Below are 16,813 nucleotides of genomic sequence, written 5' to 3' on the forward strand. Positions count from 1 at the left end.
TAAAATTTAAAAACAAAATTCAATAATGATTAATACTTAATGTGTATACTTATATGCATGTAGGCTATTACAATAGTCTAAATATCTGTTGCACTCATACATAACAATACATTTGAATTGTACTAAAAAGCACCTTCATACATTCAATCAAAAACAAAGCTACTACTTTAGTTTGATTGCTCTTTATAATAAATCTTGTATAAACGTAAATTTTTTACGATATATTTTTTTTTGTAGAAATAATTTACGATATAATTTTTTTTGTATGATCAAACAATTTGTATTGCATGTTTGCGAATAGCATTACTAAAAAACTTCTTTAGCTTTGATAATTTAAATTGTACATACAGACATACCTTGCGTTTTGTTTATACGAATTTATAAGGTGTACGAATTGCTGCTTGCATGATACAAAAAAAATTTGAAGTAGAAGTTAAAAAAAAAACTATCAAACCAAGATAACGAATAAAATTAAATATTTTGTTTTTTTTTTATTTTCTACTTGAGTTTTTTTTTTTACTTTTTTATCTGCTTTAATATGCTCGCATTTTTATTTATGACAACGACACAATCATTCAAGTGAATTGTGCTGAACGGCAAAGACGCGTTTTACGCTAAATTGAAAAAAAAAAATAAAAAATAAAAACAATATTTGAAAAAAAAATTACACTAACTGGTATAAAGTGTTTTTTAAGCGGTTTGACGCCGCGTTACAAAAATAACGATCGAATTTTTTTTTTACGTTCATATTGTTGTATAAAAATTTAAAGATTTTTTTCTACTGTGTTTGGAAATTAGTAGAAGTATTTTATAATTTATAATAATTTTTAATTAATTTATACGGTATAATGGACCAATATTGTATGAGATTGTACCAAATACTCGTAGAATTTCAAATAATTTTATAGTTTGTGTTACAGTTTGTGTTATAAAAAGGATCAAGTGCATTTATGAATACGAGTAGAACATTTTATTAATGACTTTAAATAATAATTTATCAAGTTTTTTTTGTACAATTTACTAAGAAATAGAAAAGTGTGTTTATTAAATTTAAAGATTTTTAAATATGTTGAAAAATAATTCATTTATAGTTATAATTAAATAATTTGAATTTTAAAAATTAAAATCAATAATTTTAGGCATCTATTTTAAATGTTGTTCAGTTGATTCTTGAAAGTTTATCCGTTTGCGATTTTCATAGCTCGTAACTATTATTGTAGATTATTTTAATGCGTTATCAACGGGATATGTGCGTTATTAGTAGAAATAGTTGCATTTTATTTAATAAAATATAAAATTATGTTATTTTGAACCAGTTGAATTCTCATTGCCTGTGGTTATACTTATACAAAGCAAGTTTATTCTTAAAAAATTTTTTTCATAGTTTATAACTTGTATTAAAAATAATTCAATTCCAGGTCATTTAAAGAGATATTAAACATTTTTATTTTATAAATTACAATAAAAATATTTAGTTCATTTGCATTCTTATTCGCAATATTCAGAAATGTTAAATAAAAATAGAAAAAATTTAATTATTTAATAAGAACTTTTCTTTTAAGCGCAATGGTAATCAATAAAAATTTCTTTGCAATTTTATGTAGCGTATGTACATAGGTAAATAAAACTTCCCTAAATAGTTTTTGTTCGTACAAATAAGTAGTTTCAGAATTTGAGTAATTTAAAAAAGTAATATTAATTTGGCATATTTATACTGTCATACGACCTGCTTTCGAATTATATTGGATTAAAAATGTTATGAATCTTAAAAACTTTTTCAATTCCCAATTTATTTTTATAGAAGTCATAAGTTTTTACTATAATTAAACACTGATAATATGCTAATGTATGTAAATAAACTGTAAGAAATTTCAATTTTTAATAAATTTTTTTATAAATCATAAAGTGTTATACAAAAGATATGTTGAGAAACTTTTAGTGTAATTTGTATTAGGAAAGAATACAAGATACTCATACACGTTTTAAAACCATTATTGTTCAAAAGAAAGAGCTCAAAAATTTTTATAATTACCGGTGATCGCACAGTTGTTCTTGCAATTCAGGCAACTTTTTTTATTTGCTTCATACTTTAATATTTAAGAATCTATGCCTATTATTCAATCCAAATTCCAATATAAAATTCCAATATATAATTTTTTCTATACTTTTTTTTATTAACTGTAATAATCTTAATAATTGTTTAATAATAATATTTTACTCTTATTTCCACTTAAAAAAACAAATAAACAACGCTGTTGTTACTTGAATACTCGTATACGCGATTGTTAACAATTTTCTGCAAACATTCATACATAAATAAATTATTCTGTGTTAATAACATTTACACCATTTAATTTTATTATATGCGTGCATTAAATTATTATTGATCAAAAGTGAAAAAAAATTTATGATAAAAAATGTACACTTATTATAATGTAAAGGTAGGTGCGGTGTTGCAGTGTAGAAGCTGTTTCAGTTAAAATTTGCAAGATTTTCAATATAAATAAAGTTTTCTTTTAAGAATTTCTGATATTCGTGCAAGTATAAAACTAGATTTTATTTTCTTTAAGGCTCATTATTTTATATTCTACATTTTATCTTTATTTATAGCGTATATACGCGGTAGTTTTAATTAGGGAAATTTTATATGAAAATTATTGGAAATTGTATATAATTTTTTTAATATTTATGCAGAAAAAATTGTGCTTATTTATGTAATTATGGTTAAATATTATTTCATATTTTGCTTCTTTTCGTATTTTTATAATTAATTACAATTATTTGTTTAAGATAATAATGTACAAATATGGCAATATTTATAGATAGATAATCTAATAAATCGTGCTGCAAATTGCGTTAGCAACCGTTGATAACCGTTGAATTAATAATAATTTTTCGTATTATTTGCAGTTAAGTTGAATAATTTTTTTAAAACTCGAGAAGACCATGATCTAGTTACAAAGAAAAAATTTAGATTAAAAAATCATTTTTTAGTTTCTATAGTTTAGTATGGCAAATTTTTCGTACAGGATTGATTCTCATTTTCATCTCCTTTCTTTATATCTTTATTGTCCTAATTGTTCCTTCGCAAACATTTTTATATTCATTTCAAAAAATATCTTTTCTAATACTTACTTAAGTTAAGGAATTGTAATTTAAAGAAAAAATTTTGAAAAATTTTTATATTTGTTTTGGCAGAGTAAAACAAATTGGCTCAAGTTTTACTCTGCCAAATTGGCTTGAGTTTTACAAATTAAAATCTAATATCGACAAATTCGAAACTAAATACTTATAAAAAATATGATGAAAATTAATAAATTCAAGATTTTGTAACAAATGAAAATTTGGTGATTTTCAATTTTAAAGCAATAAAGTGATAAAATGAAGCAATAATAACTTAAGCTTTCAAAAGTTTTTATCGATATTTTCCTCCATCATCGTCTCAAATAACAAACTTTACTTAAATATTACTTAAAAATCCTTAATTTTCTAATAAAATGTCCTAGATTCAAATTTTTGGTTGGGACCACTCAAGTTCTTTTTTTGTATAACAATATTAATTCAATAAACGAAATGTTTTTTGCAAGTTACTGTGACAGCAGAAATTTACGAGTTCATGTTCAATTTTTTAATAAATTTCAACGTTGAATCAAACCTGCTCACAATTCATATATATACAAAAGTAGCAATAAAAATTTTTTATTCGTGAATTTCGCCTGCACATCTTGCACAAAACCACGTCATTTTCAATAATTTGAAAAATTTTCCTACTTACACACATTCTTTTTTTGTATTATATTTGAACTACTTATGGAAGTTAAAATATTAATTGTTAAAGCAATAAGTCAACGTACTTACATAATTCAATAATTTAATAAAAAACCAAAAGCAACTGGGTGGTTCTCTTTATCCTACAAAAAAGAAAAAACAAAAGTAATACGAAATAAAAAAATAGTCAAACAACATCACGTACGTTTCTTTTAAATCTGGTTTACCTGATTGTAACCTTCAAATAAAATTTTAAAAAATTACCATTATTATTTCTTCGGAATGGAAAAAAAAAATAGAAAGAAGAAAAATTTAAAAGGTGAGACGTACTCAAACTCTACCTGAAAATTAATTGTACAATGTATCATGTGTGACTGACTATCTAGCATAGAATAGATTTTAAATGTTTATAATAGAATTTGGTTCCAGAATATTATTATGTCGCATACAATTGAATTGTCATTAATCAGAAATTCCAATCAGGATGACTCATCGTAATAAAATCTACTTTCAGCGCATAATTACAGCGCACATAAAGGTTAATTTTTTTTTTTTTACTTTTTCGGTTTTTCTTGTATCTCTGTGTATTTCTTGTAACATTTTTTCTTTCATTCGTTTTTTATTTGATTTCGGTCCAAAGTTCCAAATTAAATGTGTACCGGCGTTTTAGGGTATGCAGTTAACAATAACATATTTTATAAATAAACCGTAATCTGTCTAATATACAAAATATATGCATATATTATATGTATGTACATATGTAAATGTATGTATGTATATAAGATTTATGTCATACAGTGAAGGAATTTTTCGATATTTTATCATGAGTAATAAATTTTGTATGGAAATTTTTGGGTAATCTTTGAATATAATTTTGACCTTAGAATCTACTTAGTAAATTGTTCGATTTATTGTTACTTTGAATTCAAAATTCATAGAAGTGTTGAAAATTAAAGTTTATATAAATTTTTATAGAATGGTTTTTTACTCAAATAACTTTGAATAAAAAACCATTCTATAAAACTTTGTATTTAAATTTGTTTGATTAGAAACGAAATTTTTGTAGTTAATCGTATTAATACTAGTTCGTCTTAATTACATGTGACGAACGATGTGTTCATTAGTTTGTAAAGGGTACGCAATTTTCGTTCTGACTTTATGTGTGACATTTGCAAAAAGCAAAAGTCCCTCATGTCTTATTCATCACCCATTCGCTTGCGTACCATTTTCAAGCCGTCTTATTCGATTTTGATATTCATAATACCAAATGATTGCCCTAAATTATTAGATGCAACAATATTTGTTTAGGTCAGCAATTTTTTGTTAGATAGCAAACAAAGGAAAAAAATAATTTGTGTGTTTTTTTTTCTTCTCTTTCATGATCAATGTATCATTGTTACCTCATCAGGGTTACCTGTACAGAAAAAAAAACTCAATAAAAAAAATTAATTTTCCGTGGCTCGTGGATGCATCATCTTAAAATTTTTGCTTTTTTTTGTGTATTTAAATAAGTGTTGCATGTTGCATCACATCTCATGACTTGTTTTGTTTTTTGTGTTTCAGTGTGTTAGACTACTTATACGATATCCCATATCTATTCTCGTTAACTTTTAATTTATTGATTTTGTAAATGTAAAAACAAAATTTAAAATTCAAATTATTATTAGAGATAAAAATTTTATTGAATTATTATTGTTAGATAATAGTTTTGAATTAAATTAAATATTAATAAGAAACTAAAAATTTTTATCGTATATATTTGTTTTAGGGTGTATCTAATAAAAATAGTTAAAAGTTATTTGAAAAAAATTTTAATAAAGAATTTTTGATTAAAGTAACAAAAAAAAAAAAACAAAATACGAAAAAATAAAAAATTCTTTAAGAATTTTTAAGTATCGGTACATGGTGAAAATATAAAAAAAAAATTAAATATGGCTACCACAATACAACAACAACCATCTCATGAACAATCTAGATCTAATCCACAATTGAAACGTTTAGTTTACTCTAAATATCGTGAAATGTTAGGTAACTATAATGACAAGGCCAATACAATAATTCAATCATTACCAACTTATATGGTTACCGAAGATAAAGGTTTTAATTTTGATCATATCAATGATATTTCAACTTTGAATAAAACAACTAATGGTAATCATAATGGACATCATCAACATCATGGACAAAATAATAATCATCATCATTCAAATTACAACAGTATTGACGTTGTTGATAAAGAGGCCAGGTATTTTTTTTTTCTTTTTAAATTAAATTATGGTGGTGTTGGAACAAAAATATTTTTGTTAATTTTTCTTCATTTCATTATTGTTTTTTTTTTTTAATCTTAATATTCTTAATATGGGTATGCAATTAAATCTTATAAATTTAATTTATTTATAGGAATTAATGTTTTTCTCTTATATAATATTGTGTGTGTTTCTGTGTAAAAAAGTATCATGATATTAAAACAGAACAAAATTTTAAAGGTCAGTCTACTGTAGTTTATAGATTAGGTAATCAATTATTAAAAAGATGATTCATAAGAAATTTTTTGGTCGTGAGAATTTCGGGGCTTTCGAAAATATTTTAATAATAAAGTATAAAAATATTAAATCGTTAAAAAAGAATGATTAAATTCTTATACAAGAGGTATAAAATTTAATTTCAAGAAATTTTACGAATATTTTTATGAATTCAATGAACTTATGATTTTAATTAATATTTTTGAATATTCTATGCTGAACTGAAACGTAAATGCAAATATTTCAAATTGTTATCAATTCGTTATAACATAGCTTTAAGGCATTTAGGTTAGAAATTCGGATTATTTACTCCTATTTCCTGTTTCGAGTATTTTTCGCGTACGTATTTACAATAATACATTAATTGCATTTGTATATTCAATTTAATTGTATGATGGCAATTTCATAGTGATTCATTCAATGATTTAAATTAAAAATTTCTTTTATGCATACAGCAAAAATTTTGAGTCAGAACAAATTATTTTAATTCATTAAAAAAGATTTTACATAATACTTTTTTTTTTTTATTATGATAAATATTCTTTAATGTATTGAGTAAGTATTTATGGCATTATTCATTGAAGTACCTACATGTACATATATTTATTAAAAATATCTATGTGTAAACCGTTTATGAGAGATCATATATTAAAATTAATTGAAATACTTGTACAAAATTATTCATATACGATAGTCTACTAACGTCATACAATTTATTTAAGTTTTGTTAGGTCACTGTATGTGTAATAAAAACTAAAAATTTTAAACATCAAGGTAAGGCTCAAATTTTAATAGCTCAAAAAGATCAATACAAATGTTTTATTTTAAATTAAAAGAAATTCATTGCATATTTCTGAAACTTTTGAAGCAGGGAACCAAGACTGTCATATTTTGGTTTCCTCTTTCGTCAACACTACATGCTCCATCGAACTTTTATTAAAGCAAATACTACTAACACTGTTTCTGTACTAAACAATACAAACAGTAAATTAATTCTTATTCGAAATTAATACGAGGGTCACTATTTATATTTCGGGTCCTGGCAATACTAGTGCTGCCAGGTGCAATCTGACACTTCCATTGGAAAGTTTGACATTTTTTAGGACAACTTCACTCAGAACGTTTTGTCATTCGAGCGCGAATTGTTTTGTTTACAGTGACTTGAAAAATTCATCTCGGTCAAAAAATGGAATTGTCCCGTGAAAATTTTCGTGCGATGATTTTTTACGATTTTCGGCGCGGATTATCGAGACAAGAGTGTCTCGATCAACTTGTTTCGACTTTTGGTGATGAAGCACCATCAAAAACCACTGTAAATCGCTGGTACCAAGAGTTTGGTTTCGGACACCGTTCGCTCCAGGATGAATTTCGTGAAGGTCGGCCAATTTCGGTCGTTTTGCCGGAAACCATCGATGCTGTGCGCGAAATGATAATGATGGACCGGCATGTGACATACTGTGAGATTGAGGCATCCTTGGGCATTAGTTCCACCAGCGTACATAAGATATTGCATGAACATCTTGCCGTGAAAAAGGTGTGTTGTCGATGGATCCCAAAAAATTTGACGATTGCACAAAAGAAAGCTCGTGTCGATTGGAGCAAAGAAATGTTGAAAAAATTCAATCGCGGTGCGTCAAAAGACGTTTATAAGATAGTCACAGGTGATGAATCATGGATCTATGCATATGAGCCCGAAACGAAACAGCAATCGACCGTATGGGTGTTCCAAGACGAGCCAAATCCAACAAAAGTTGTTCGTGGAAGAAGCACATCGAAGCAAATGATCGCGTTTTTTTTTGGTATAACCGGTCATGTGGCCACAGTACCTTTAGTGGAACGTAGGACGGTCAATTCTGAATGGTACACCACCATCTGTTTGCCGAAAGTTTTCGAAGAAATAAGGAAAACAAACAAGCGCCGGCGAATCATTCTTCATCATGACAATGCAAGCTCTCGCAAATCAGCTGAAACAATGGACTATTTGAGCACTCAAAATGTCGAATTGATGGGTCATCCGCCGTACAGTCCTGATTTAGCACCCAATGACTTCTTCTTATTCCCTCACATCAAAAAAAAAATGCGTGGACAACGATTTTCAACACCTGAAGAAGCAGTCGATGCGTTCAAAAACCATGTTTTGGAGGTGTCTCAATCGGAGTGGAAAAAGTGCTACGAAAATTGGTTTCAGCGCATGCAAAAGTGTATTGATCTTCATGGGGAATATTTTGAAAAACAATAAAACCATTTCCAATGATAAATGTTTGTTTTTTATTGCTAGACCCGAAATATAAATAGTGACCCTCGTATGCACTTATTACTCATGTGCCCAATTTAAAATAATTATTAACGATACAGATTGATTTTAATTAAGGATTTCTCCTAAATTTATGCAAAATTTTCATCCTGGATTATCTATTATTATGTGATATCAAAATATACACTCTATTAAAAAATCTTTTCCTTGTTTATCGTTAATTGAATATTGGATATACTATAAATTTTAATTTTATGCAAAGTTGGTATACTATTTAACATTTTTAACTTCAATAATTCCTATTACTGACTAATATTTAAAAACAATATTGAACCCCAAACGCTTTCTAGGGTTGTCTCTTAATAATTTCTTGTTTCAAACATTTCTGATTTTAAATTTCTGGTTTATGTAAGTTCGAGAAAATTTCACTATATCTACATTGTTGTCAAATAATTTAAATACCAAAATTATGTATAACAATTAACTATTATGAATTGGTCAATTAACTAAATTATATGTGTCTACAATTAACTATTTGTAACTCGGGAATGAGAATCAAAAAAAGTGCCTATGGATGGACGTAAAAAAGGACAAAATCCCAAGGCCCCCTCTTGGAAAAAAACTCTATTCATGAGCCAAATCTAAAATTGTACAAATAGTCAGAAAAATTATTGCCAAACTGCAATAATTGAATTCGTGATTATCTTAATCGACTTTTTAATATTCAACAATTATTCTGTATACCTTTACTTACCTACAATTAAAACTTAAACGAATGTCATTTTATGCAATTTAATATTTTTTATTTAACTCAAAAATCTTAAAAATTTCAAGAAAAATAAAATTTTTGATCATGCATCAAAAATATTTTTTTTTTGTCATATTAAAATTACAGACAGGTTATCATGCACCCGTCAATCAAAATACTCCTGCTACGATAATGCATGACAAATTGGGTCAAATATCACAAAAAAAAAAACAATTTTAATAAAAAAAGGAAAAACTAATAAAAAAAAACTTCATTTGTTTTTTTGTTGCCAGAAAATTTTTTTACGTTTTTTTTTTATTAAAATGCTTAGATATTTTTCTTGACTTTTTTTCATGTAACACAAAAATTTTGAAATTGAGAAGCAACAATAAACAAATAAAAAAAACGCGAAATAATAACAGAAATAAAAAACCGAAAGACTTTGACTTCCATGAAAATAAAATCCGGATTATGATTGCGCGATATTGACAATAAAAAAAATCTGATGTGGTCAGCACATAACCGACCGCATTGTGTATTGTCTAGTTAAATGAAAGTGTTACAGAATATTATAAAAATGTCTGTTAAATACTTCTTTCCAATTTTAAGGACATTAGTAAGTAAGAAATGTAAATTTGGCTCTTAGTAGAGTTTCGCTTTGTGCTACCCGAATTCCCTGAAATGCTCGCCAGTTAGTTTCGGTAACAACCAAAACTCAAATATCAAATTTCAAGAAATTCCATCAATTTGTTCTGCGGATATGGTGAAAAATGTTAAATCGACCCGCAAATCAGTTCTCGAGCCCTGATCTTTCCAAAAAAGTTATATGTTCATTGCTTTAATATGAGGAATTCATATATTAAATTTCAATGAAATCGGTTGATTATTTCTCTTTATATACGCAAAAATGTATATTGGCCCGTAGTAAACGCCCAGTTGCTGATGCCTGATTTCTTCCAAAAGTTAGGAATTTTTGCGTATGATCGAGCAAAGCTTATATATGAAATTTCAAGTAAATCGGTTGAATACTTTCTTCAAAATGGTGAAAAATGTAAAATCGGCCCGCAAATCCGTTTTCGAGCCCTGATCTTTCCAAAAAATTTATATGTTCATTGTTTTAATACGAGGAATTTATATATTAAATTTCAATGAAATCGGTTGATTATTTCTCTTTATATACACAAAAATGTATATTTGGCCCGTAGTAAACGTCTAGTTGCCGATGCCTGATTTCTTCCAAAACATACGAATTTTTGCGGACGGTCGAGCTGAGCTTATATATAAAATTTCAAGTAAATCGGTAGAATATTTTCTTCAAAATGTTCAAAAATGTAAAACAGGCCCGCTAAAAAGTGCAGTTCCCGAGGCCTGATATATACCAAAAGTTGATCGATCCGTGCCATGGTGGAAACAAACTTACATATAAAATTTCATCAAAATCGGTTCAGCCGAACTTGAGATACACGCGTGCACACACAGACCGACAGACGGACAGACCGACAGACCGACAGACCGACAGACCGACAGGTTGCTAAAAATAGTTTATTTACACTTCCCTACTATGGAGAAGTGCATTCCCACCGAAAACTCGATATGCAAAATTTGTTGCCATCACATAACCTACCTATTGTTTACACAATACGGTCGGTAAAAAGTCTTGTTCGCATCGTAGACTAATAATGTATAGGTACTTTGAATACAAAAGAAAATAATTTTAATAGCAAGTAAAAAATGAAAAACATAAGAAGAAAATAAAATTTATTAAAAAAATGATTAATCATAAAGTTTTCAACGAAAAATTCTTTTATTACCCCGTTTTGATATTATTTTAGCGATGAGAAAATTCTTTCAACAAAATCTCAACAAGCATGTATAGCTAACTATGAATTGTAAGTCTAAACCTATAGCTATTAAAATTATAATACAAATTAAGTCTGTATTTGACATTACATAGAAGAAATGACTGTACAATAATCAATACTTGTATTAAACGCCATCACTTTGCATTGTACAAAGTTGATTTGGACGATGTTCTTAAGTAATAATATATTCGACTCCAAATTTTCAGTCAAATTAGTAGTAAAATTTCAGTCACATTAATAAACAATTCAGCTTACAAGTTCTAATTGCTAAAATGTTAATTATTACCTTGTGTTGTGATTGTAGCTTTGAAGATAGTTTAAATGAATTAATTCACAATATTGGATTCCAGGCCCACATTTATTTGTAAGAAATTTTGAAATTTAATTGATCATAATCTTATATTTTTTATATATAGGTACATACTCGTACATACCAAAAATCAGTGTAGACTTGCAAATATCCAATAAAAATGACAAATCTATAATAATAATGAAAGATCTTAGAGAAGAGCTGAGAAGTCAATCAATGTTAGTTATAGTAATTATTAGTTTTAAGATAATTTGACAAAGAAAAACGCAAAATTATTATTTAGAAAACAATTGAAGCGGTAAGTGGACAAAGAGACTAACTAACATTTAAGGCATCCTGACATTTTTTTTTCATTAACAAATTGTAAAAATATTAATTTTTTTGTTACTTAAGTTCTATGTGCACTGTCAATCTCGTCTTCTATTAAGTTTCTAGCTATAAGAATGATAACAGTTGAAAATATATGAAGTTTAATGATGTTCTATCCGAGCAGCTCGATTTTCGACAAAATGTTAGTTAACCCCTTTGTCCACTTACCTCTTCAATTGTTTTGTTAAGCTATTTATTGCAAAATAACAAGCAGTACTTGTAAAAGGTATGAATTTAGCATTTAATCATACGGTTGGGTTAAGAACAAACATCAACTGAACTTTTGATTACAAAGTGATTAATACCAATTGATTTCTGAGCGTCCTGCTAATTTTCCTCTTTAATAATTCATTTTCTGTTAGTTAACTATAATAAACCAAATTAAGAAATTTTATTTAAATTTAAGATTTTTCAATAAGTTCATCACTTAATAACAACAAATCACAGCTTATCTGTTTATATAGGGCTATTGTGTTAAAAAAATTAATTTGTTTTATCGCGAAATAAAAAGGGTTTTTGTACAATTACGTTTTTTGTTTTTCATGTATTTTACAATTTTCTATCTTACTATTGATGAATTGGCAAATTTTCTTTAAAAAAATTTATAGGTACTTATACTTTTTACAAAATAACTCTTTGTTCCTTATCCAGATTTTTTTTTCGTGCAAAATGAGGCGAATTTTTTTTGCGTTCTTGTGATTCAATATTTCTATTATTCTTTTCTTTCTTATTATAACCATAGTTAGGCAGCTATGTGTTATTCATATTGATACTTATATACTATTCTTGCGAAAGAAAGCAATTTCAAGATGATTTAATAATAATTGTATACACATATATGATTAAGAACTTAAAGGTCATAATTTGAAATTTAAAGAAATAAAATTAAAAATGTGTAGAAGAGAAGTTTCTCCACTTCATATTACATTCAATTGAATTTAGAAGAGGGCAACATTAAAAGAAGTGTTAAGATTAAAAAATTATTGTAGTTGAACATTAAATAAAGTGTGTATGTATATACATATTATAAGAAATGTTAAAAAATATTAAAGAATATGTTCGATTGGAAAGTGAACATTGACTGTTGATGGATTATGTTTGGTTACCTACTTGATGATTCGATATATAAAGAAATTGTGGTGAATGAACTTGTTGATGTGTTGATTTATTATATGAATTTTCACTATGATTTATTTTGAAATATAAAATGTGAGTGCATAAAAATTTAAAATATTGCATGATATACAGAGTGTTCGACATAAGGTGGCAAATGATTTCATATTTCAAATTTTTTTGAAAAATTTAAACTTTCAATTTTGGTTTCCTACTAAAAACTGTTAAAAAACAATTCAAAAAAAAAAAAAAAAATTCTGAAATTGACGAGTTTTATCTCAAAAGTTATGGCCCAAATCAAATTGATTGTATGACCGAATAAAAAGAACAATCAATCGCCTGTGTTACTCTATGTTGTATGGTTCCGAAGTTATAAGCATTTATTTATATGCTCGAAAAATTTACTACTTTTTATTTTCAACGGACTGTAATTCGAAAATAAGTAAATCAGCATGTCCACCCCCCCCCCCCCCCCCCCCCCCTCCCGTCCTTGAAAACTTCCTTACGCATAGAATATTTTCGCTTTTCAGTTTTAGTTCTCAAGTTATTGGAGACTAGCTTTCTGAAAAGCTTATAAATTTTTTAATCTTTTCTTATATTATATAACCTACACCTGACAGCTTACTTTAGTAAACCTCCTTTCAAACTCATCAACATATCTTTTTAGTGACATACTATATATAAGTCTGCCTTTAATGTTAAGTTAAATTATTAATCTTATCATCATTTTGATATACAAACATTTTCAGGCAAAACATTTTCAGGTTTATTAACTGAAAATTTCAGATCATATTTTTTAATAGTATAATTATTAAATATTTTTTAATACAAAATATTAAAAAATAAAGTGTTTTTGGATTTTCGCGATGTAAAAGTTTAAAGTTTTTGGATTCAAATTTTCATTATTTTGTAATCAAAATGAAACTAGGCAAAATGGATTCGTTGTCAGACTATCTACTGACAATACAATCAGGGTTATTATCCAGTTGTGTTACTTAAATTTCTAATATTTATAACAGAAGATCATTAATTTTATATTTTTCTTAACTGTGTAAAATAATATTTAAATTCGCTTAAAAAAATAATTTTTCTATAGCACAAAATTATTTTCGGATTTCTATTTTAGTTTCTCTTATAATTCATATACCTTAAATTTTTTTGTACATATGCATCTTTTTAATATTAAAATGTGCGGTTAACATAAAAAACTGTTTTTTATTATTGGATATGAAAAAAAATATTCTTTATAGTTTAAATTTTGATCGACATATTGATATCGAAATCTCAATATTTTATTAATTTTTAATAATACTATTATTTTTATTTAAACTTCAAGTACAAATTCATTGGAAAAAAACAAAATATAAGATTTCTTTTTCTTTTTATATTGAAGAGATGCGCATGATGTCAATAAAATTTAATAAAAAACCTTGAAATTTAAGCATAAAAGTTCAATTTATTATCGCGCTATGGGGAGAATGAAACTAAATTGATACATTCAGGGGATATGATTTATACCATATAACATTAACTTAAATTTGTTATACCTTAAAGAGCAACTCCCATTATAGTTCCAAATAGCATCCTTTAGTCTTCTATACGTTATTCATCAATTATTATAACCCGAAATTCGTGAGTGATGAATATTGACGTTTTGATTTTTTAATTATATCCGAAATAGATTTTTATTTGTAGGATCAAAGAATTTTAAATTATACATAAATATACATAATTTGTATATTTTATTTTTAGAATTGTTTTTTTTTATTGATTGATTAAATATTTTTAAATATTCAAATAATATTTATGAAAACTGTGATGAAAGAAGAGATCATTTGAAATAAATCTGTGGTACATGCGTTGGCTACTTTAAAATAATTAAATTTTTTTCTTTAAATTTTAAAATTATTGTACTTTTTGGCAAAATTTGAGATTAATGTGTAATTTTAAAATAATTTGTTTCGATATAATAAAAAAAAATTACCAATGGTAGCACGCAATGAAATTAAAATTTATCCAAAATATTTTTAGATCTTCTCTATACTGCTATGTACATTACTTTACTCTACAGAAATATGTACCACATTATTGGATAAAATTGTTAATTTTAAATTTATGAGCAATATATTTTCGTAAATCTTCATTCCATGCGCACTCGAATTGTATACAAGGAAAAGATTTTTTTAAAGATTCTATAAGTATAAATTATTTTAATATTACGTATACATATGCATAAAAGAACATTTGCGTGTGCGTATTGTAAAATATCAAATTGATTTTTTTTTTGGTTTAAATTACTTATAGACCACAAAAAAGAATAGCAAAATACTAATTGTCAATGTTAATTTATTCTAGATTAAAGTGTATCTATATAATAAGTAAATAAACATACTTATGTATATATTGAGTACATATAAAAAGTAAACATGTATATATTGAAATGTGAAGATTAAATTACAAAGTAAGTATTTATTCATACCACCGTTTCAAACCGCATTCTTCTGAGAAAAACTATCGTAACTCCAATAAAACTAAATTGACATTATTATTTAATGTAAGAGCAGCGCGCTTCATATGTCGATATTTTGTCTTTTGTTATCGAGCTGAAATTGTTGAATCAAGTGGCATTCTATAGTGGAATGTTCTCGTGAATGTAGCTGTATAATTACATGTAGGTTTAAAAACATGCATTTTCTTTTTAAATTAAACAAAGTAACTAAATTTACTTGAAGCTACAATTGTTTACTATAACTGAAACATTCGACGTTGTTTGGGTAACAACGAATTAATGTTTATTCATTGAGTGTCATTCGGTAAAATTGTAAACTGGGTGCTATCTGATTCTTGCCTAAAAACATTTGGATATATATATAATACTCTCCCAAAGCTCAAGTATATAGGCTTAGCAGAAAATTAAGATTTCGTAATACGTACATATGTGTGTATGTACTCAAAAGGATGTTTTTTTCAATTTGGATCTTTCTAAGGTGATTAGGATGAAAAATGTGAAAAATGCTCTTCAGCAAATTTGAAAAATTTTGAATAAGAGTTGATACTATTTAGTGTAATAAGAAAAGGCTAACTTGCCATAAAAGCGAGAAATTCCAATGACATAACAGAATTTAAATAAAATTATTTTATTTTAATGAAATCTCAAAATTTTTAATTACAACTCTTTGTCTTAGAGCTGTTGACATATATTTTGCTTTTACGTCATATGTATGTACGTATATAGAATATATGTATGTATACAATAAATATGGAATATATAATTTTCTTAAACGGAATATTCATGTCTGTTTATTTAATTAATCTTCTCTTTCAATATATTTCAATTTTCAATCTTAATTTGTCACTGAATTGTCAATGATTTTCTGTCGTAACCATGAAATTTAAATAAATATCACGGTCAATTTTATTAAGAGATTAAGTATTTTGTACATAATATATAGAGATGAGCATTATAAGTAAGCCAGACAGACATTTTTTTTCTTTGGTTTTTTTTTTTAAGGTTTTCAATTAATATCAGTTAAAATTAATATTATAGGCAATTATTGGTTAAAGAAATTATTATAAATTTTAAATTTCACTTTCAATTGTTATTTATATTAAATAATCAGCATGTAAATTAATTAGCCATAATATTTATTTTAATTAAATTAATTTATTAATAAAAAATATTTATTTTATTTTCAGGTAATTATTTTAAAATAAAGGCAAGGATTTGCGTGGTTAAAATTGAATAATAAAGAAAAATGGTAATTGGTTATTTTAAATGATTGTACTTTGAAGAATTAGCTATTTACTTACTTGATAATAAATAAGAAAGTTATCAGTAAAGAATCAAATCAGGAGCAAGTTGTTTGT

At 26.1% G+C, this 16,813-nt stretch overlaps 1 protein-coding gene across 1 annotated transcript in view; it reads left to right on the top strand.

The window, feature by feature from the left end:
• Positions 1–600: 600 nt before the first annotated feature.
• Positions 601–16,813, top strand: part of LOC129612385 (uncharacterized) — a 55,660-nt gene continuing 39,447 nt past the window's right edge. The window contains exons 1-2 of the mRNA XM_055525945.1: positions 601–1,035; positions 5,537–6,013. Of these exons, the coding sequence (XP_055381920.1) occupies positions 5,700–6,013 (314 nt within the window). The 5' untranslated portion in view covers positions 601–1,035; positions 5,537–5,699. The remainder of the gene's footprint in view (positions 1,036–5,536; positions 6,014–16,813) is intronic.

This window comes from Condylostylus longicornis, unplaced genomic scaffold, assembly GCF_029603195.1.
Source record: "Condylostylus longicornis isolate FDR11 unplaced genomic scaffold, ASM2960319v2 ptg000072l, whole genome shotgun sequence".
NCBI lineage: Eukaryota > Metazoa > Arthropoda > Insecta > Diptera > Dolichopodidae > Condylostylus > Condylostylus longicornis.